Source organism: Uloborus diversus, chromosome 6 (genome assembly GCF_026930045.1).
Source record: "Uloborus diversus isolate 005 chromosome 6, Udiv.v.3.1, whole genome shotgun sequence".
In the NCBI taxonomy this organism is placed as follows: domain Eukaryota; kingdom Metazoa; phylum Arthropoda; class Arachnida; order Araneae; family Uloboridae; genus Uloborus; species Uloborus diversus.
This window is the reverse complement of record NC_072736.1, coordinates 164,041,539-164,066,076: the sequence shown is the minus strand read 5'-3', so window position 1 is coordinate 164,066,076 and position 24,538 is coordinate 164,041,539. Positions and strand designations below refer to the sequence as shown.

At 33.9% G+C, this 24,538-nt stretch overlaps 1 protein-coding gene across 1 annotated transcript in view; it reads left to right on the top strand.

Annotated features, from left to right (window-relative positions):
• Nucleotides 1-5,863: 5,863 nt before the first annotated feature.
• LOC129224594 (uncharacterized) overlaps nucleotides 5,864-24,538 on the top strand; it is a 41,885-nt gene continuing 23,210 nt past the window's right edge. Inside the window, exon 1 of the mRNA XM_054859078.1 lies at nucleotides 5,864-6,074. Within this exon, the coding sequence (XP_054715053.1) occupies nucleotides 5,961-6,074 (114 nt within the window). The 5' untranslated portion in view covers nucleotides 5,864-5,960. The remainder of the gene's footprint in view (nucleotides 6,075-24,538) is intronic.

Genomic DNA, 24,538 nt, shown 5'->3' with positions numbered 1-24,538 from the left:
AATATTTTAATACGTTCCACTTGTTTAAGAGAATGAATAACTAGTATTTTCTTTACCAATAATAAAGCTAAAAGTATCTCTGTCCGGAGGATGTCTGGATGTCTAGATGTCTGGTAGGATGTCTGTAGGATGTCTGTGACGCGCATAGCGCCTAAACCGTTCAACCGATTTTCATGAAATTTGGCACAAAGTTAGTATGTAGCATGGGGGTGTGCACCTCGAAGCGATTTTTCGAAAATTCGATGTGGTTCTTTTTCTATTCCAATTTTAAGAACAAAAATATCATAAGATGGACGAGTAAATTACGAAATTATCATAACGTGGAACCGTAACATGGGCGGAAGCCAATTGGCGAGATACGAAATTATCATAACGTGGAACCGTAAGATGGGTACAAGCCAACTGGCGAGAAAATTCACCATACATTTTTTGTAAATATACAGGCGAACCAAAAGACCTTTTGATTTTTCTATTACGGGCAAAGCCGTGCGGGTATCACTAGTTTTATATAAATTAAAAAAAAAAGCCTTAACTGCACTATATGATATGAACACATTTTTTTATGAAAAGTTTTAAGAATACTAATATAATGTTCTATAGATCTTATATAATGTGCATTGCATCTAGGTCATTCCACGAAACGGCATACATCTTGTCCCGTACGTGACAGATCTATATTTAATATCAAAACGTGTAATAAGCAGAAAATTTTTACCTAAGAAAGCACACGTTTATGATTTCGTAGGCAAAAAAAAAAAAAACTTTTTTTATGACATTTTTTTTAAATGTTACTTTTGGCACGGAACATAGAGCTGTCACGTCTCTTCTCTACATAGTATACAAGCAACGGTAAAATTAAAAATTTAAAAAAACCCCGACTGAGTCGCAACTGTAGAATCAAGAGGTGAAGATGAAAATCCTTTTAAAAGCCTTATACTACTAAAAATCAATTTCAAGTATTTTATTTGCTAACAAATAGAAACTGGCAACCGATAAAAATTTTATATCATTGCTTTTAATTTCCTTTTCGGCCAACAATGAATTCGGTGATCAATTTGCTTTAAAAAACGTTATAATTCGAATTCGATGAAACATGGATGTTTCAAACACATTCTATCAGACGCGGAAAAAAAATCTCTTTATTTTGGTACTAAATTTTCAAATTTTTAAGCATGGTTTCACTGCAAAAGTAGCGAAAAACCTTTTAGAGGCTTTTAATTAATATCTTCGTTAATTAATGTAATCCAATCCAAAGACGCAACCTAGCTAAAAAAACACTCTCGATCAACTCTCCTTTCGATTTTTTTTTTTTTTTTTTTTCAAAATCGGCGCTAGAGTGCCACAGACAGACACACAGACACACATATACACAGACACGTCAAACTTATAACTCCCTTCCTTTGTGTGTCGGGAGTTAAAAACAATGACACAAGAAAAAGACATTCAGACAGTTCAAAGTAAATTAATCTATTTCTTTGGTACTGCACACAGATTAAAAAGAAGAAGAAAACAAGAGACTATGATGAATTTTTATGATTTTTTTCACGGATTCGTTTTTTACGAGCACTCGTTTACAACGAACAAATGTCGTGGACTCTTGTTCGTTATAAGGAGTTCGACTGTATATATATTGTTAACTGGAAAAGAAAAAAGAAGCTAGCATAGATTCCTATTTATCTTATTCATTCAACTCCCACACACTTATTTACACCTATGCACGCCCCACTGAATAACATTAACGACCCAAGTCGAGCAATAAAGTTCTAAAAATAGAGCAAAAGGAATGGTGCTTCCGTGCGACATAATTATTCAAAGCGACGTTCATCTTGGAAACAGTTGTTAATTGAGCAATAACCCCTTTCATTGGATGATGAACTGCATTCTGCATTGTAAGATACAGTTTTCTCAAAGAGTAAACATTTCAATTTCGACTTTAATTAAGCGTTGGATAATAGTGATGATGCTTTATCTCGATAAATACATCAATAAGATTCTTTAATCCTGCATAAGTGGATCAAATGTTGTTTACAAGTTCAGATACCATAAAGCGGTTGGGGAAAACAAAGTGAGGTAAATAATTGAATAGCAAAAATGAATGTTTTTGAAGTGTTACTAAATGTTTTTCTTTTTTTTGGAAACTCCAAGTTTTGGATGAAAAAATGATTTTGTTAGTTTTTTTTTTTTTAACATCTTACATCATCTAACAGCACAATGGTACAACCTTGCATTAATCAGAAATATTGGAGCACAAGGGCACTCATATAGGGCGGCAAGTGGGGGCTCAAGCCCCCCCCCCCCCTTAGAAATGGGAACTTCCTTGCTTTTAATGCTTTTTTCTTTGCAAAAATTTAAAAAAATTTCTTCTCCAGTCATTAATGAATAAGTTATTAAAAATGTCAAACATTAATAACTCTAATCTGTACTGAAATCGGTTTCTTTGAGGAAAATGTTCTGCTAAACCATAGGGAAAATTTCTGAGTCCCCCTTAAAATTTTGCATATGAGCGCCCATGTTGGAGCAAATTTCAATATTTTGGAACAACCACAACAAATTACTCGTGAAATGTCCAGTATTTCTACACAAATGCAAAAAATCTTCAGCGTTTTTTTATTGCTGCGATTTAACTCTTTAAGGATCACAAGATTTGCGGTAGATAATCGACATTTTTTTTGTGCATGAAACAAAAAAAGGTTAAAAGCTTAAAATGTAAATAACTTGTATGTCAAATTTTGTGAAAATTGGTTCTGCAGATTTTGCGTGAGTGGTTGGGACGTAAAGCACGCCCTGCAATGAAAATGACACAGTTAAAAATTTTGGGAGAATATACTAACTATTGGTTCAAAATCTAAATCTAATGCTCTTTCTCGCCGAAAAATTCGTACCAAGTTAGCTTACATAAATGATGCGTGGTGGCGTAAAGAAGACATAATCAAAAATGGCACATCATTAAAATTTCAACATTTAGAAGAAAAATTTTTGAGCTTTAAGTAAGCATCATTAATTAAGACAACAATAACTAAACAGTGAACATTACACAGTGACGTTACTAGGGAAGGGGGGGGGGTCCATCCCGGGTGTCACCTGTCTGGGGAGTGACACCTACAGTGGAATTGCAAGTTTATGAAAAATATAAAGCTGAAATACATTTTTAAGACCACAAATTTGAAAATTTTCCGGGGGAGAACACCGGGATCCCCCTCACCCCATCCTGGAGTGAATATTTTACTAAGAATTATGTTCATATTATCAAAACTTGGCTTCCTCTTAAATCAAAAGACTGAAACTCATTATTTCCTTCTGTGTTGGAGATACGTTTTTAATAAGTAAGGGGTCATCAATTTCCTACACCCCCTTACTTTTTAGACCTCGCAACGGCTTTGCACATATGCGTCTAGGGCAAGTTACATAAAAAGCGTTCATTAACCCACTTAAAATTTCGTAATAGCACAAATGTAGCTGTTTCTGAAAATTGTATGAAAATCATGTTTTCATAGAACATTAATTCCCGTTTTTTTTTTTTTTTTTTTTTGTAAGCGGGGGGGGGGGGGGACACACACCACAAATTACCACTCCGGGTGTTACCCGTGCTAGGTACGCCACTGCATTACATCATAATTTTGTTTTGCACGTATAGTAATGTTTGAGACTAATTCGCTTAAAACTACTATTGCGTAAAATCTTGATTTTCTCCAACGCTGTTTTTTTTTTTTTTTGAAGTTATGGCTTTTTTGTTGGTTTCCGGGTGCGAAATGTGTCTATTATCTATATGGTCTATTGTAGAAGCAAAGCTAAAACTAGTTTGCAAAATTTGATTCATTTATTATTTAGCTCAGAAATATTTTGTTAATTAATGAGGTTAATCTTTAATTTAAATGTTATTTTAAATGAAAAGGAGGAGCATAAATAGTTGAAAACATTTGCGATGATTCCAAAATAAAATTACTCTGTATTTTTTTAAGCAATATTTATTTATTTATCTTTTTTTTTTTTTTTTGTTTTGTTGTTAATATTAAAGTTGGGATGCTTCATTAACATGGATAAAATATAATTTATAAATTATTTATATTCGAAAATAAATAAAAGAAATCATTTGAATTTTGATGACTTGAATTCATTTTTTTTTTTTTTTTTTTGAGCAATCACGATTGCTTATTGTTCTTTCTCATTTGACTGTTTTTGGCGTTACGCTGATTTTTCCCACCGCCACCCTCCGCACCATCACCGTGGACGGGCGGGCTCCTCACGATGCTGCACCTATAGCGAAAGCCGTCTCCAGGTTGCATCCATGTCCTACACACACGCGCATACATACACAACTACACATACACACACAAACACATACACACACAAACACATACACACACAAACACATACACACATACAAACACTTACACACACGCATACATACAGACACCCACACATACACACCCACACATACACAACTACCCACACATTCATGCCTGCACACAGACACAAACACATATGCCTACACACACATACACATACCCCCCCCCCACACACACATTCATACACACAACTACCCTCACACTTATGACAGGACACAAACACAGATGCCTACACAAACATAAACATGAGAAAATAATGATATGCATTTAGATTGACCACCATTTTGATTTTTCTTAAACCATTTGGTGATTGTACCTTGGGGCAGCCAAACATATTGTACCTTAGGACACGCGTTCCAGGGTACAACATATGTTCTTAATAATTAAGACATGTTTAGGAACATGGAACAATGTTCCAATCCTTTGTAATCTTTTAACCACATTTAATGATATATAATAATTCATTATTAATGATTTAATTCACTACCATGAAAAAAAATTTTTTTTTGTTTTCTAGTGCAAAATTTTGCTTCAAATGGCTGGCAATATTTTATTTTCAATCTGTCTTAATTTTAAAAAATATATTGCATAGAAGTATGTTGGGGTATTTTAATGTGACTCTTAGATTTTAAATTTGGTTAAAATAATTGACGTTAAAAATTAAAATATGAAAAGTGTCCCAAGGTACAACACTCTCCACTAAAGGTGTTTTTTTTCCCTTGAAAAACGTAATTTTACACAAAATAAATAAGTAAATAAAATAAAATAAAAAAATAAATAAAATAAATAAATAAATAAATAAAATAAAAAAATAAATAAATAAAATAAATAAATAAATAAAATAAAAAATTAATATAACGTCTGACTGAGTTATAAGCCCCGAAAAAAAAAATGAATAAAATCAAACCGCAGACGATTTGTAACTATGCGGATGAAAATTTCGCTCTCTAAATAAATATTAAAAATAAATATTAAAAACAAACATGGTGATCTGAAAAATCAGAGCAACATCAACTTTTGTCAAGTGAAGATAATAAGATTGCTCCATAAATTATGAACTTAGAAAACACATGTATCGCACGGTCTTTAAAGGGTTAAAGATGCCTCAGAAATGAACCAGAGCAACGAGGTGATAAAACCAGCGATACAGAAACTGACCAAATCGAAATTTTTTTGCGAAATTCGAACACAGTTTTTTCTAAATAAGGCCCGAACCCGAAAACAGTATTAATATGCCGCTCCGACGCCACATCTTATCGTCTGCCCATCCTCATACCAGGCATCCCTGCACGTGCGAGCAGGTTTCGAATACTTAAAATTTGGAACGAAAATTCCCTCGCTTTCTCTCCAGACGGAGGAGAACACGTAGGCAGACGATGTTGGCCAACACTCCCGATGTGGTCCCAAAAAGCCACCTGATTTATGCGCGACTCCGCGCTCCTCGTAATGAGGGGAAAATTGTCAAAATCATTGGCCTGCATACGCCAGCCTCCTCGCCATTGGCTGGAGAGGGGATATATATAACGGGCCACTCTCTTTCAGCGCTCTGTTCTGAGTTTTAAGCGCTTTTTTTTTTTAAGTTTTCGGGGTTTTGCAAAAGGGTAGTAGAAGACCATGTTGCTTTCGGTTTTTGCTCTGTCCCTCGTTGCTGGGGTTCTGTCCGCCCCACCTGCTACAGACCTACCTCGAGGTGAAGCAGCGGCTGATGCGAACAACTATCCTGTTCCGGTGAGTGAAGTTTTGAGAAATTAGAATATTTGAAAGTTGTAAAAATTGCAAAAGATTAATGCATTGTAAAAAAATGAACGAAGTTAGAAATTTAAAATATTTTCGAATCACAAAAGTCTAAAATTTTATTAAATTGTAAAAAAAAAAAATGATTGAAGTTTAAAAATGAATATTTGAAAGTCACAAAAATTTTAAAAAATGAATTCATTGTTTAAGAAAAATGAATGAAGTTTGTAATACACACTAAAATATTTTAGGCTGTAAAATTGTAAAAAAATAAATACATTGCAAAAAATGATATAAGTTAGAAAAGTTAAAATATTTGAAAATCAGAAAATTCTAAAATTTGACTGAATTGTACGATAGATAAATGAGGGAAGTTTGAAAGTTATAAGAATTGTAAAATAAAAATACATTGTAAAAAAATGAATAAAGTTATACTAAAATACTTGGAAAAAAAAAATTGAAAATTCTAAAAAATAAATGAACTGTAAAATAAGTAAATGAGTGAAGTTAAAAAAATGTTTAAGAAAATATGAAAATTCTAAAAAATAAATATATTGTACAATAAATAAATGGGTAAAGTTTGAAAAAGGTGAAATACTTAAAATACATAAAAATAACAAAAAAAAAAAAAAAAAGATTGAACTCTGAACTAAAAAAATGATAATAAACTGCAAACAGAGATTTTGTAACACCCCCTACAAGCGTATTTCACGCATTGAAAATCGAAAATGAGCGTCAAACATTTTTCACGCTTTGTATCTTCAATAAAAATTTAACATTGGGTCAAATAGGAAAAAAGAAAGCAATTTGAATTTTTTAAATATTGCATCTGAATGTCTTGCTTTTTTAAAACTAAAAATGTCAAACATTCTAAAGATTGAAAAATCAAAATAATACAAATATATTTTCTTTTCCTCCCATCTTATCCATAACAAGTTAAGTTTTTTAAAAAAATGGAATTGGTTTCTATTATGGTCTTAACTGTTTTCAAATGTTGCATCTAAAGTGAATTTCACTTCTGAATACAGTTTTGTACGATTTACATAACCGTTTTTTAAAAAATAAATTGTAAAAAATAATTAAATAGCAAAAAAAAAAATCTTGTTTTTACTTTAATTCTAACAAATATTTCACGTGTTTTTAATAAAGAGTCAGCGGATCAGTTGTATTTGATTTGCAAGTTAACTATTTTAGTACTCGCTATTTAATCTTGATATTGCCATTTGTTTTATTTAGGACTAGTTTTCTCACTCAAAAATAACTTCGTTGTAATCGCTGAATCCATGTCGGGGTTACCCTTTTGTCTCATTTTTCGCAGAGAATTTAGCTGCGTGAGTTTATATAAGTTTTAAACAATCATCGAGTCAACAAGTGCAATTTATTAAATTAAATTTACAAATTAAAAATAATTAATATCGAATATGGATGGTACAGAATGGTTTTGCGATTATTAAATTCAACTTCTTTCACTTCCAGATAAGTTAAAGTTTTTTAAATTTTGAATCGAACTTTTGGGTTTGAAACGTATTTTTAGCATGATTAAGACAGTATTTTGTGTTGAACATTTGGGTTTTGATGACATATCTCAACTTCTAAGGTAGAAAAAAATATTCTACACAAAACTGCAGAGAAAAATTCAACTTGATTTCAATTTATGCCATCAATTAAGGTCAGTATTAAGGACCAGAAAAACATTATCTTAACAAATTGATGGCTTTCGTTGCAATATGACTTGTCTCACTATTCTGTTGAAATCCCCCTGTCTTTGAATTTCAAATCGTTCCAATGATGAATGACAACATTAGAGTTGCCAACTGAAATATATATGTTATCAAAAAATAAATATAAATAAAAACCAAGGAAATTTAAAAATTATGCAATGGACCACTGGATGTCTTGCTTGAAGAAATCCCACTACCGGGAAATCTCTATCGAGGAGGAAGCTATCAAGTAGGATGTATATTTTATTCAAGACCATAAAAACAGCACATAATTCTAAACTAGAAATATTACTCAGAAACTAGATCATATGTTAAAAGTAAAGTTCCTTTTTGAATTTCTAAAAATGTACAAGCTCTCGTAACACACGCTTTCGTAAATTTAGTATCTTTATCTTTACTAATAATAAAGCTGAAAGTCCGTGTTTCTGGATCTCTGGATGTCTGGATCTCTGTTACGCGAATAGTACATAGACCGTTCGGCCGATTTTCATGAATTTAGGCACAGAACTAGTTCGTAGCATAGGGGTGAGCATCTCGAAGCGATTTTTTGAAAATTCGATTTTGTTCTTTTTCTATTCCAATTTTAAGAACATTTTATCGAGCACATTACCATAACATGGACGAGCGAATTACCATAACATGGACGAGCAAATAAACATAGCATACTGGAGCGAAATTCTTCATCCATTATTTGTAAATATGCAGGCGAACCAAATGACCTTTTCATTTTCTACTACGGGCAAAGCCGTGCGGGTACCGCTAGTGTCCAATAAAGATGCTCGAAATAACATCCTCATTGATGCTATGTATGATTGTTTCTAGTGTTGAAAAATGCTATGAATAGGAAATTTTTCTCCAGACAAAATCTTTACTTCATCCTCTAGTGTAGAAACATTTCAAATAATTCAAATAACCGTTATTGGTCCAGCTTAAAATACTGCTTATTCTTTTTATTAATTTTGAACAAATGCCAGTTTTAATTAGTTCTGACCCATGCAATCTAAGACTCATATTAATTTAAATTTCTTTAAAATTTGCGTTGTAAGATATACTTAGAGGTACTGAAATTGACTTTCAAAACAAATACAAACAGATTGAATAAAAAAAGAACACTATCATAAATGGAAAAAGTATTTTTTTATCAGCATGAAAAAAAAAAAAAAAAAAAAAACTTTATACATAAAGATATATTTTAAACTATCAAACTTTGAATTCTTCAATGTATTGTCCCTGAAATTGTTTAAAATAAAATACTTTTTGTTTAAAAGATGTTTTTAAAAAACTGAAAAGTAAGAAATAATCTTTGAATATAAAGTACGTTCAGCAACAAAAAGATGTTCCACAACTAAGTATAATTTGACTTTTTTAATGAGTTGAATTAATAGGAATAAAATACTTGACCAAACAATTAACTCTAATGTGATGAAAAAAAAAAAAATGCGTCAGGAGCCTGATATTAGTTGCCTCAAGTATGTCATCGCTAATTATGTGATGACTAGAAAATCGCCCGTCGAGGTATGACGGGTGAAAATGGCTTCTACATTTGAACGAAGCCATTGCCTGTTTGGTGATATTTTGATAGTTGAAATTGTAACTCTCACTCCCGTGGATTAACCCTAAACTCCAGTAGGTTGCGTTCATTATTGACCCCATTTTCGTTTCTTCATTTCCCTGAAATGACACAGTCTTACCAATAAAACAGTTCAGTTACCGGATCCAGTTCAGCCTTGTCAAAATAAAGAATTTCCCTGCATGTTAAACATTACCAAAACATATTATCAAATGATTATGTCGTGTCGCGAGTTTCATTGTTGATGACGTCAGCGTCACTCGATCATTGGCTATTATATACATGAGGATGTATAACATACGAAAATGTAAATTGAGAGCTAATCATCAATCTGATAATAGAATATTGAATTCCAAAGGAATCCGAGCTTAGGCAGTGGGGGAAAATTTAATTGAAAGATTCCACTGCACACAAATGTTACATTCATCAGTAGCATTCTTAGCACGGCTGTCACCCGGGCTGATAAATTATGATGCCCAACCCCACCCACACACAGAAAAAAATGTTTTAAGTAAGCATGAAGTTCGTACACTGTTAAAAATTCAGGAAGATTTTCTGGTAATTGTTACTGTAAAATGGCGGGCTAACGCATCGCCGATTTTTACGATAATTTTTACCGGAGAAATAAGCGATCCCAGCGCCAATTGGTTGCTGCGGCCTACCAAGGAAACCGTAAAATTTTACAGTAACATTTGATTTTTACGGTAATAGTTACTGGCAACATGGATGCCAGTAACAATTACCGTAAATTTTCCGGAAAATTTTTAACAGTGTACAATCATCAGAAACAAATCATTTGAATTTATGTAGTGGAAAGAAAGTTGAGATTACGATCGCATTTCATTAAAATTTGCTTAGACGCACGCCTTTCAGCAAATTGGGCTCAATTTTCGTTGAAAATTGATAGATTAAATACTGTTGTCTTGCGCCAGCTGGGCTGCAATGTGGGGTGCGCTTCTTCACATTTCCAACTATACTGTAATTTGGTGTGACGTCCGGCATCAACAGTACACACATGCCATAAGGATTTTATAGGGTATAGGCAACCATTCACAGCATAACAACACATCCACACAAAGGAAGGACAAGGACAGGAGAGAGAAATTACATCCATGCCCGAGCCGGGATTCGAACTCGGGACCTCCCCATCGCAGTCAGACTTCTCTGACATGGTCAGCGGCGGTTGATTTAATAAAATTTAATACATATTGGGTAAGATTTCAGAGTTATTTAGAGAAGTTTTTGCATTGTTCATATGCTCTTAAACTCAATGTGGGTCTCTCCCCTCCCCCCTTGGTAGTGACGCTACTTTATACAAACATGTGAAGGTAATAAAAGCGTGTTTGAAAAATGTACGAGACGATGAAAAAAAACTGAAAATTAATGAAAATATCGGAGAAAAAAAGGTGCTTAACTAAAAACAAAAGCCTTACCATGTCCCTCTAGTTTATGTCTATCGCTCCTTCTGTTGTGAAAATAACTAAAGTCTTTTCATTTAGTCCCCAAGAACAGTCAGGGCCAAGGCGGGCTCCTTGTCAGTTGTTTCGCCGAGCTCCTCCCGCCCCCCCCCCCCCGCCCACAAAAAACGAAAAAAAGGGGGAAAGGAGAAAAAAGAAGAAGAAAAGGGGGGGGGGGGGAGAGAAAACATCAAAATTGCTTACTAGAAAACAATTAACTCTATTTTAAATGCCACAACAGTAAATACCAAAAAAGTAAATTTTACTTAGTCATTACGTTTTCTCTTATTCGGAGCCCCCTCCCCCTTTCTTTCTTTCCTTTCTTTTTTTTTTGCGTCAGTGTCACCGCCCCCCCCTCCCCCCAAGGCCCGTGCCCTTAGTTTCCGACTAGGCTGACATGGCCTCTTGTCGGGCCTGAGTACAGTGTTTTCCTCGACTCATCGACAATTATCGCCGCAAACGAATGGGGCCAAATCCAGCGAGATGTACAGCAAAGCTCGTAAATTTACGCAAAAGTGACCCTACACCTGAGAAAGAGGTGCAAAAGTAAACAAAAACCCAGACTGTAGAGTTAGTTAATCGTCCATTGCATTTGGTGAAATAGAGCAGAAGCGGTAGAATTTTGGTCGTTGAACTTCAGCGAGATGGCCGTTCTAATAGATTTTGGTTGACTAGGAAAAAATGACGCGCTTCGCGTATTGTCCCTGTTTCCTCGAGATCCCTATCTGAGGACTGATAAAATTCGAGGAAAGCTGGTGGTTCGCGTGTTTCGGTTTTGAATGGTGTTGATGGGAAGGGCATTAACGTGGTGATTTTGCATTTGTGGCAAACTCGTGTTCGTGCGTTCACAGCGCGTAACATCTTGATTTTTTTTGTAAACATCGCATGTGGCGCTTGCATGTGGGAGAATAGGACTTACGTTCCAGGAGGTCGTCTTGAATTTTTAAACAAGTAAGACGAATTTGGGTTATGGGAGTTTGCTTGCTCGTTGAATGATGAAGTTTTAATTTAAAGGAGGGTAATAATCAAGTTGGATGTGAAAGAAAAAAAGTTTAAGCACAATGTAACATACATCCGCTTTTTATCGTGTTTATTTTTTGAAGAATCTGAAGCGTGGAGAAAAAATAAACTTTTGAGGATATAAACGACAAAATTACATTTTTCGAAACACGCTTTTTTATACCAACATAAAACACTTAAAATGCAGTAAAAAATTAAAGCATATATGAGGCAGTGAGAAGCAAAGGGATGTAAGTGGACATTTTCAAGTTTTGAGTAAAACACGTTTAAAGATAACGTCCTAGGTAGGCTTTCATTGAATTTTTTTTTTCTAAATGATGCTGTATAGCAGCACCTACCAGGGCTACTAGTACCATCTCTTGCCCCAAGACAGAGGAGAGGTTCACCTACCATGTGTACTGGTTATCTCCAAATTTTTAATTTTGCCACTTGCATCCCTTTGCTTCTCACTGCCTCGTGTGTGCAATAAAAGACTCCAGCTTTCAAATCTTCATCAAAGATTTAAAATACTCAACCCAGTGTAATTGATTTTCTTTTTGCAATTTTGTTAAAAGGAGTGGCAAGCAGTTCTACGTAGCATGAGCATTTTTCAATTCTTTTGCGTTTTCTTTGTTTGAATATTAGTTATCTTTACTAATAATAAAGCTGAAAGTCTCTCTGTCCGGATCTCTGTGACGCGCATAGCGCCTCGATTTTCATGAAATTTGGCAAAGTTAGTTTGTAGCATGGGGGTGTACACCTCGAAGCGATTTTTCAAAAATTCGATGTGGTTCTTTTTCTATTCCAATTTTAAGAACAAAATTATCATAAGATGGACGAGTAAATTACGAAATTATCATAACGTGGAACCGTAACATGGGCACAAGCCAATTGGCGAGAGAATTCACCCCACATTATTTGTAAATATACAGGCGAACCAAAAGACCTTTTAATCTTTCTATTACGGGCAAAACCGTGCGGGTACCACTAGTTAGAAATAAACTCATTCTTCTTAATAGGACCTAGGCCAGTGATCTTTATAGTTAATCATCATATTTTAAACTAAATTACCCTTGATAAGTTACTGAAAATGTTTTGTAAGAAAAACCTAACCATCAAATTTTCGAGAGAAAAAAGAAAAAAATTAAAAATAACACAAAAACTTCATTGTTATTTTGATAAAGTAAGATTCAAGTCAAAAAATCATATGCGCAAGGAAAAAAATATTGAATTAGTGCATACGTTCTCACTGATCACTACCAAAAAAAAAGCGTTGTTTACACTCGCTTTGGTTTAATTACGATTGTTGAAGTTCTTTTGCAAACTTAGAGATTTAAGTATTTGCAATTAATCCTAAAAAATGCTGGAAACATTTGAAATATTCACAGGCACATTTTTCCAGATTGAAAAATAATAATAATGTAAACGTAAAAGATTCTCACCAGTATTTGGAGCTTTTATTGAAGACAAGTATTTCTGCGAAAGTCACTATGTCTCAAGATTCTCCATCATTCTTTATATTTATCATTTTAAGCTATTCTGTTTTTCTAAAAGAGGAGTAGAGGGCTGTAATGTAATTGGATAGTCCAAACGGGCCCTTTTACAGAGTTTCCATCTAGAGAAAGTGAGAGAAAACGAGAAATTCGTCTTAATTTTGTTTGCTTCTGGTAAACTTAAAGTTTGCAAAAGCACTTTTAGGCCTCAAAACATCTGCTCTCAGTTCTACTCGGGAGATCGTACAAGAAAATGTCTTTTGGAACTTTATTTCGCGCCAGGCCCAGATCTATAAAGTTTGGGCCGAGGCCAGCAGTGTATATTTGCAACGTTCATAAGTCTTAGTGCTAGTTTTTTGTTTCAATTTCTTCGGCCATTGGGTCTCTTAAGGAGTCAAAGTACCTTTTGAACATTTTTTTTTTAAATTTATAAATATTGTGTTTTTTTTTTTTTTTTTTGAAACCATAACATACACACTCATTTCGCAACCAATAATTTATTTTCAAAATCTTAAAATATTGCCCACATTCTTTAAAAATTAAAAAAATTTGGGGAAATTTCAATTTTTTAAAATCCCTAAGGTTTTTTTTTTTTTCATTTTTGCACTTATTCAAAAAAAGATTTTTTCTAAGAAATCACAATAGTCATCTCTAAAAATCTGTGCATTCATTTGTTTATAGATGCATTGGAACATTTTCTGTGATTAATTATGTAAAAAATCGTAATTTTTTTATAAAAAATTTTGTTTTTAAAGGTAACATGCTCTAAACATTTGAGTAATTTATAAAATGCTTATCCAATGCACAGTTTTGTTAAATATATTATCCTGACTGCAAAAAGTATTACTTTAAAGCTGTACCTTTAATAGAAAAAAATCCTTAGGGATTCTAATCACATGAAAACACAAAAAAAAAAACGATCACTGAGAAAAAGCAATTTAAAATTTTTCTTTTGCATAAGAACACACAGCGAGCATGACCTAAAACTACTCATAACTTTTTAAATATCTGAACTAAAGCTATGAAACTTTTTCCCTGTGTTTGGAATAATTTGTAGTTTTGAAAAAAGCAATGAAATATTTTTTGATCGTTTGATCCTTTTTGAGGTGCTGTGACCCCTTAAGGACGTGCCCCCCCCCCCATCCCCCGCACTGCGGAGTCGTCTGCAGGCACGCAGATCCGGGCCTGCCTTGCGCCAAATGAGGAAAGATTCGAATCGAACTAGATTCGAATTTGAATGTTTTCTTAGTTATGTAGATTACACCTGGTCTCATTTCCCTCGCATCTCCATTTTAAAAATAAAATGGATTTCATAACCATGCGCCTATTTCATCCTAATACGCGGAATGGAAACAATAGAAACCCAATCCGATTATTCGTCTGGGGACCTTGAAAGAAAATTTTGACATTCTCATCAAAAAATGTAGGACGAAATGATCTGAAACAGAGGTCGATGGTTAAGGATAGACAAGGGGAATGTCCTGCCGTTTCTGTCCCAAACCAGACAAATCCGGTTCCCCAATAGAGAAATTTGAATAGAAATCACCCGCCACGCTGGTCCAGTAGCCCATTTTAAACTAGCCCACATGCCAAAACAAATAGTGAAAACTATACGAGCGGCCCACACTGTTAATCGGAAACTGGGACAAGGAATAAGTGGTTCTTGTTAAGTGCCTAATTCTATTTCTTTCTATTTCTAGTCGATCGGTAAATGTTCCATCTGCCTGGTGATTCTTTCGAATGTCTTATAAAAAAAGAACAATGCTTTCGTAACCTAGATAATGTGGGTATTTGTTGTTTCTTTTAATCAGGAAACTTCACTTTTGTTCAACTTGTTATGCAAATGTAAACGACTTAAATGCATGTCAAAATTCAGTTTTTTTTTTTTTTTTTTTTGATTGTGAAGTGTTTCATAGTCACTACGCTGCATAAATATGTTGTCAAATATGCAGAAGTATTGATTACATTTTTTTTGGCAGGAATTTATTTTTTCCGTAAGGAGAATAGTGCTACGAACCTTTGCAAGTACTTAAAAATAAGACTTTTTATAGTTCTTTTCAGTTTTTACACTTTAAAAATTTTTTCGGTGCAACATACCATAGAACCTGCATGTGTACACTTTTTATTAGTAAGTTACAATAAAAATGTAGATTTAGGTCTCAAATTATGCAACCCGGTTCTTAGGTAATTATATAACAATTATTTAGTTACCAAACTTTTATTTCGATTTCTGAAATTAGTCTCAAAGCCCTTATAATTATGTGCTACAGAAAAAAAGAAAGCACATGCTTAATTTATACTGATTTATTTGCACGCAAATCATATTAATAGTACTGTAAAATATGACACTTTACTCACTTTATTCGCTTCCAATGTTAAAGGTTTCGGAAACTGATTTGGATAATTCGTAGAATTATAGAAACAAAATAGAACCAAGCTAAGACAAAATCACGTTGTATTATCGTAGGATTTCAAAAAATCGTAACTTGTGAATAAGATAGTATGAAAGTAAATTAATTGAAAATAAAATAATAGTTTAAAAAACTAAAAAAACACGCTTTAGTAGCAAAATGAACTAAAAAGTTAAAAATAATCTTTGGATGACAAGTATATAAAGTAATTGACCAAACACTTAATTTTACTGTAATAGAAAAAAAGCGTGGGGGCTTCTTATCAGTTGTCTTAAATTTTCTTCCACTTGTTATCCATGCAAAAATGTAAAGGCAGCCCCCCACGCTTTTTTTCTATTACAGTAAAATTAAGTGTTTGGTCAATTACTTTATATACTTGTCATCCAAAGACATCCAAAGATTATTTTTAACTTTTTAGTTCATTTTGCTACTAAAGCGTGTTTTTTTTTAGTTTTTTAAACTATTATTTTATTTTCAAATAAGATTTTGATATTAAATATTGCTAACACTTGTAACTCTTAAATGAAATCTTTGTGCGTCTGTTCGATTTTTATAATGAAATGTATCTTAGTATTCTATTGCATTATTTGCATCAGACATTTTGAATGCTTTCTGGTAAATTCATGTGCAAACATTGTTACACTCCGCAGCTTTGATTTGTACGTTGTAAGTTATTCTAATAAGCCACTGGTTATTTGTCCGAAGGAAAGTTGGACCCACAAACATACAAGTTAAGCTAATAAAAGCGTGTTAATTAGCATAAACTAATAACTTATCGTTAATAAATTAATTTGATTATAGGATATTGCATTGTCATCGGGTCTGAGGTTGCATTCCAAATTTTAAAAGAATCCGATCGCAAAAAGTAGGCAAAAATTGAGTTGCAAGATTATAAATTTAATTTCGGTGTAGATGGGATTAGAATGCACGCAAAATGATTCCCGGAGGTGGACGTCAGCGAAGACCCGCGTCTTAGATCGCTCGGCTAGGAACGCTCATAAAGTGGTGGAATGTACTAACAGTAATAAGCCACCAGTTCTTAGTCCAAAGGAGAGTTACTCACAAACATACAAGTGAAGCTAATAAAAGCGTGTTAATTAGCATAAACTAATAACTTATCGTTAATAAATTAATTTGATTATAGAATATTGCATTGTCATCGGGTCTGAGGTTGCATTCCAAATTTTAAAAGAATCCGATCGCAAAAAGTAGGCAAAAATTGAGTTGCAAGATTATAAATTTAGTTTCGGTGTAGATGGGATTAGAATGCACGCAAAATGATTCCCGGAGGTGGACGTCAGCGAAGACCCGCGTCTTAGACCGCTCGGCTAGGAACGCTCATAAAGTGGTGGAATGTACTAACAGTAATAAGCCACTAGCTCTTAGTCCAAAGGAGAGTTACTCACAAACATACAAGTGAAGCTAATAAAAGCGTGTTAAAATCCGGAAAACATTAAACATATATCATATCAATTTGTCATATTACTATCTATTTTTGAAAACTAAACATGAGCTAAAAAATAACAATAACAATAAGTAGTAACAATAACGTAGAACAGTCACATCAACTAGTAAACCTTGGTTACCATTTTTACAAAACCAGACTTGTGTATCTAAATTTCAACATAAACCGACAAACGACCTTAGTACTCAACGTGACGGTGAATAAAAATGACCTGAGCTCAAATTTTACTGCATCTCTAACAAAAGGCATTACCAATACCTACTAAAGTACAATGACTTTGCATCAAAATAACAACCTTGTTCATGTAAGCCCTAAATAGAACCACAAGCTCTTCTGTTTTTGATTCATGTTTTCTGTTTGTCGGAGCACGACGTTAGCTTTTGAAACAACCTTGCCGTTTATCCGGTTGGCTTTTTTTTTTTTTTCAACCGTATTCCAGAAGGGAACAATAAAACGGACAATTTTATTGAAACTATCAGCAAGTTTTACATCCTATCATTTTACCTTTCAGAAGAAAAAGTAAATAAATAGCACAATCTGCGGTTTGGATTTTTTTTTTTTTTTTTTTTGAAATAAAAACGCTTTTTTTTTTGTTGTTGAATAAGTATTTAACAAAAATGAACAAAAATGCATCTGGGTCATGTGTAATGGCGTGCCCTGAACTGCAATGAGCGACAAATCGCTACTGACAATTTTAAGCTTTTTTTTTTTTCTCTCGTTCCGACTCTATTATTTCCAGGCTAATTATTTCCTGTTCTTTTCACAGCGTAGATAAAAGTTTCGTTTTTCGTGTAATTCACTAACAAGGTTCAACGGATACAGTAATCCTTCATGGAACAGTAATAATGCTTGCTTTTGTAATTGTTTCAAGCAAATGTTTTACTTCCTGCTAACGCTAGAATACTTGTAGCTAATTACCAATTCAAAACTATAAGTAAAAGTAGCCTGCAGTGGCTGCAATTGCCCAAACGTTGTTATTATGCAAAAAAGGAAAAAGAAGGAAAAAAGTCAAACGTAGATGACTGGTAATAGTTTTTGTATTACGAAATTTTTAAAATGAATTTCACATTGTACGGTACAGTTGCGAATACAAGGGAAGGTTCATGGGGGTCATGACCCCTCCTAAACCGTCGACAGTAATATGCGTCCACACTGTGTTCAAACACTTCATGAATAAAATGTTCAATAGTCTTTCAAGTTATTAATTGTTTAAGTAAATATTTGAGTCATTTAATTTAAGTAAATATTTGAGTCATTTAATTTAAGTAAATATTTGAATAATTTAGTTTAAGTAAATATTTGAAATACAACTTCTTTTTATTGCTTTTGAAATTAATTTGTGACTTTTATGCTTTATTCTTGGACGATTTGGTGCTTTTAATTGACACCTAAGCAGTTTCAGAATTTTTTTTGTGTGAGGGGGGAGGGGTCGTTCTTCAGCATGATTCCCCCAGAAATGTTAGTCTGTATCCACCTCTGAATACAGAAGAAGATGTAGAAAAACTTCCAAAGTATTTCCAATGTATGACCACTCTTCACAACAAGTTTATCAAATTTTATTAGGTACTTTTAACAAAAAAAGTTTTACGAAACTGCTTTTGAACGAGCGTAATTTTGAGGGGTTTTTTTTGCACAAACTGCTCTTTGTCAGTCACATTTCATATTCACTCTCTCTCTCTCTCTCTCTCTCTCTATATATATATATATATATATATATATATATATATAATAGTAATATAAAATTGAACAAGAAAGAACGAAAATTTGAACAAAATCCCAAAATACCCTGGGGCCCCATCAGGGGGTTACCCAAGGGTAGGGAAAAAAACGTGAGATGTTTCGTGAGTGCTGCTGGCGAAATTGCCTAAAAAAGCAGCACTAGTCCCCGACATCTCACAAAACAAGCAATAGGGGTTACCGAAAGTCCAGAATATACGAATGCCTTGTTCAATTTTATATTGCTATTAAATTTATCGTCTACCAATATCATAGAGCTGTCTATGGCGCCTATTCAACTGAGTTGTGAAGTTCATTTTGGTTGAATTGTCCAATTTAAAAAAAAAAAAAAAAATACAATATATGATAGTTTATATATATATATATATATATATATATATATATATATATATATATATATATCTTTTTTTTTTTTTTTTTTTGTTGGTTAGAAACATTTGTCAAAATAGTATGAGTAAAATCTGATTTTATTTGAATGGGGCATGCTTGCATTTTTAGCACGGACTGTTGTCTAAGCCTTATTGATGTCATGTGCGCGCAGTCGCATTTCATACTCACCTTTTATATTTCAAAGTTAAAAGACACTGGTGAAGTAGTGTGACTGCTTAATAATTATATTTAGTGACTGGGGTGAGCCTGCGATGTTTTGCACAAACTTTAGTTTAAACCATATCTGCAGTCTCATATTTTTAAACATAAAACACTTGCCTACAGTAGTTGGGGCAAAAATAGGCTTGCCAGACGTCCCGGTTTGACCGAAACAGTCCCGGATTTCAGACAAAACTCTGGTGTCCCAGCCGGTTTACTTCATGTCAAGGAAAATGACAAATTTGATAAAATATGACCAAAAAAGTGTAAAAATAAGAAACTGAAGGATTATTTAGGATAGTTAATTTGTCATTTTGTAACATTAACATAATAACTAATATAGGATTAGCTTGTGAAGATTTTTACAACAACATTAAAAACGTTCTAAAATTCTGGCCAATAGGAAGTACATGAAAATATATTTCAAATTTTTATTCCTCATTCAAATAGTTTCTACTTACTTAAGTAAGAAATAAAATGTTTAAATTTTTATTATGCATGCTTGTTTCATGGGTTTTGGTTCTCCTCAGGTTTTGGTTCATAGTTAGTAACCATTTATTCATAGAATTGAAAAGAAACTTCCCACTAAAATAATAATCTAAAAACTAACCAAGAAAATGCACCCTTCTGAATACCTGTGACACTGGGGAGGGGGGGGGGGTCCCACTTCTAGTGTCCCGGTTGAACATTCCAGAAGTCTGGCAAGCCTAGGCAGATACCTAACCCGACAGCGTCGTCATGCTGCAACTATAGTGTGAATGCTTGATGATTTTATTTGGTGACTGGAGCTTTTGCCAACTGTAGTCTGAACTTTATTGATATTGTGTGCGGTAGTTTCATATTCACTTTTCTTCACCATTTCTACTTAAAAAACACTTTCCAGTTAGTTTGAACGCCTGATGATTTTGTTTTCTAAATTTCATTTCACTTCCCGAGATTCATTGTGAAATCCCACTTCTCCAAGGAACACATTTTGAAGACAACCGGGTTCAAGGGGCAATTAAACACTATTCTATTGAAAAAAAAAAGTCTGAAACCATTGTTTCCAAAAAGAAAGCTTCGACCTTCAAAGATTCCCTGTTTTGCTCCAAGGCCAGAATTCTAAAATTTATACTTAAGTCATCAATTCACATCGGAAACAATAAACTACCAGAAAATGTATTAGAAATCCAATCCTCGTGGCCCGCTTCGTGATATTTGTAGTTACTCCAACCACTTTGACAAACGTGGATTATAACCCCCAACCTTTGATTTATGGATCATAATGTGACTATGTCGGGATTTAATACCTCTTATAAATGCAAACTTCCGGTGCGAATTGCATGCCTTTTTCATTTGACCATTGTTTTAGCGGGACCGAGAATACAGCCTTGCGGAATAAATGTTATTGGAATAGGATGACGATAGAGGGTTGCCCCGGATATTCTCTCAAACGGAAAACGCGAAATAACGTTCGAATGACTGGACATTGCTCAGAAAGCAAATAAACTAGTTTTGTTTTATTTCTAGTTCTGAGGTTTAGAAAGAGGGATATTCTATTTATAGTATAAATAAATTAATGTTATGCTTTGCTATTTTTGAAAATCACTATTTGGTTTTAAAACAGGTGTTGGTAAAACGCTGAATGTGTTCCACCTTACGTATGAGACAAATTTAACTCCCGAGTTTTAGCTTAAAGCTGTGCTTCGTAACCTAAAGGCAATGGGGTTGTCTCCTTCAGTCAAAAGTAGTACTTTTATCACTGAAATTGATAGAATAAGCAAAAAAAAAAAAAAAAAAAAAAAAAAATACGGACCCAGAAAATACTTTCATTTTCCCAACAGTTATTTTTAAATTAATTTTTTAAAATGTCCGATTTTTCAAACAAGGCGTGGTCTTGATGACGTCACAAATGATGCAATTTGACGCATCTTTGTACCGCGTTTCCACGTTATGATAATCAAGAAGCGAATTAAAATTGCGCTCTACGCTTGCTATCAACCCTATCGTTGCCAATACACGTGAGTAAAGATGCGAATTAAATATTTTGCTCGGTTAATGGCAACACAGAATGGCATTTCATCATTTGTGAGGTCATCAGCAAGAAATGTAAACAATGAAAGCACAACGATTTAAGTAATTTTTTCAAAAATATTAAACTTAAACAAATTATTTAAAAAATGGTTAGATCCTATGTTTTTAAGCATGTTCTTTCAGAGAAAAATACTTTTAAAATTTTGGAAACGACCCCATTGTCCCTAAAGGGCGGCGATTTGTCTCCTCAAGGGGGGCGATGAATTCTTGAGGGGCGTTTGGGGGCCATGAATATTTTAAAAATGAAATAATGATAGTAAAAACTCAGTGATTATCGAAATTGTACTACCGAGTGTTCAGAGTGTAACTTTTTGAATGCCAAATAAGTTTGTTTTTTGAAACTCAAACAAGGAAAAGGAAACAAAATATCAAAAAAAAAAGAAAAAAAAAAGAACTTCATAAGGAATTTTTCGGTAAAATGTACAAGAATATTAAATATGTTAATCAATTTGAATTTGAAAAGTACTAATCTATTTATTTGTGTCCGATCGCAGTCGCTCATCACTAGGGTGATTTATTTGGTTTTTTCCTTTCCTCATGAAGTCACAGACAAAAAAAGCAAAAGTAGTATAAAAGCTATAATTCTGACTATTTCATGTTCAACATTTTAACTGAGGAAAAAAAAAAGTCTTGATAACAGCTACCATAGTTTTCTACAGCTAGAAAAACTCATGGGTATTCAACTTTTTTGCTTTGGGGAACCTTTTGAGCTTAACATTTTTTTTTAAAGGAACCTTTTTTAATAACTATGGGAACAAATGCGTCTCAATTAATGTTTTTCAAGATGACGACGACTTATATGATTTTTTTTTTGACCATAAAATATTTAGTAGCATTTTAACAAGCAAAATCCGCCTTTTAGGAACTTTACCTTTTATAAAATAGAAATGTTATTAAATTTTGGCACTCATTGAAGAAATAACGGAGCTCCCGTCTAGGGCGCCACGATGAGGAGGTCCCTGTGAAAAACTTCCAAACATTTCTTTATTCGGCAAAGTTTGTATTACGATTCGGTAAAATGATCATCATTCGGCAAAATTTGGAGCTATATTCAGCAAAATTTGGAGTTATATACGGCAAAAATATCATAGTTCAGTAAAATTTGGAGTTCCATTCGGCAAATTGAGAACTTCCGCCTTCCCAAAAATTTATGTTCGGGGTGCCCCTGCTCCCGTCAAAGTTCCAGGGAACCCTTGGAATCTGCGGAACTCAAGAGGAGGACGTCTGATCTAACTGAACAAAACATAAGTGTTGAAAAAATACAACTTCTGCTTGAATGAGGTCCCTCAACCGAATCTCCCCATTTGATAAATGTTTTTAATTTATGAATTCTTCTAAAAAGAACTTCATTGATCCGAAATTGTTTTGCATTTCATGTTGAGCAATACAAGAACTGCTTGTTATCCTCACTTGACCAATATGTTTCTACTTTGATTTTTCAGATTAACATGACGACAGTTTTTTTAAATATTTGTTTACGGAGTGAAATATTCGTCATTATAGTTACAAATCGTCCGAGGTTTGGATTTTATTCATACTTTTTTTCAATGCTTACCTAAAGCAGACTTTACATTAAAAAAAGTTTTTTTTTTTTAAATTTTTTCAGGAAAAAACACCACTGTAGATGAACTTAAACAGCAAAACTTCATTAAAAAACAAAATTTCCATATTACTCAATCGCTTCATTCAAGATTGATAAGCAATAAAAATGCATAACGTTACACGCTGTAAATAAATATTCTTTATGATAAAGATAAAGTTTATGGCCGATATCCACTTATGACCACATCCTAATCATCATTTTTTTATGAATACGATACATGCCTCACATTACCTATTCTAGAAAACCACCAATCATAATATAACGGGTGCAAATTTCTTGGGCATTTCCATACCATTCCAATTGTCGAAACAAGGGACCCAACGAGTAGGGTCCTGTAGCAGTTCGTGATTGCGAGAAATATAGTTAGAATTCAAGACGTCCAACTTCAAATGAATGCTGGATGCTAGAAGGTTTGTTTGTTTTTTGAGCAATCACGATTGCTTATTGTTCTCACTTGACTGTTTTTGGCGTGCTATCATTTTATTTTCCCACCGCCACCCTCCGCACCCTCACCGTCGACGGGCTCCTCACGATGCTGCTCCTATAGCGAAAGCCGTCTCTAGGTTGCATCCATGTCCTACACACAAGCGCATACATACACAACTACACACACACATACACACAAACACATACACACACCTACACCTACACACATACACAAACACATACACACACGCATACATACAGACACCTACACACATACACACAACTACCCACACTTTCATGCCTGCACACAGACGCAAACACATATGCCTACACACACATACACATACCCCCCCCCCCACATTCATGCACACAACTACCCACACACATATGCCAGCACACAGACAGAAACACACAAGCCTACACACATATACACATACCCCTACACACATACACATACCCCCTGCACACAATCACACATACCCCCCACACACAAACACACACACGCCTACGCACGCACACTCGTGATTGCGAAAAACATAATTTGAATTCAAGATGTCAAAATTCAAATTATTATTATTTTTATATTGTGCTCACTTTTACAAATGCATGAAAATTCAAAACTCCTTATTCTGCTATTGCAGGATGAGGCAACAAAAATTTCGAAAAACGCAAAAGAATAATATCTTTCTCCGTCATTGTGTCACAATCCGGGTGTGGCTAACCTTGATTGAATTTTCCGGGTTCAGCGCACCATAGAAGAGTGCAGAATATAGAACGTAAAGCAGATGCTGGCCCACTAACCCACACAGTGAGTAAGAGGGCCTCTATGTCCCCCTTTTCCTTATGCAATTTTCCTTGTAGTTGCCCTTGCAGAACACAGAAAATTGGCTTGTCTACCTACCACATTTTTACTTT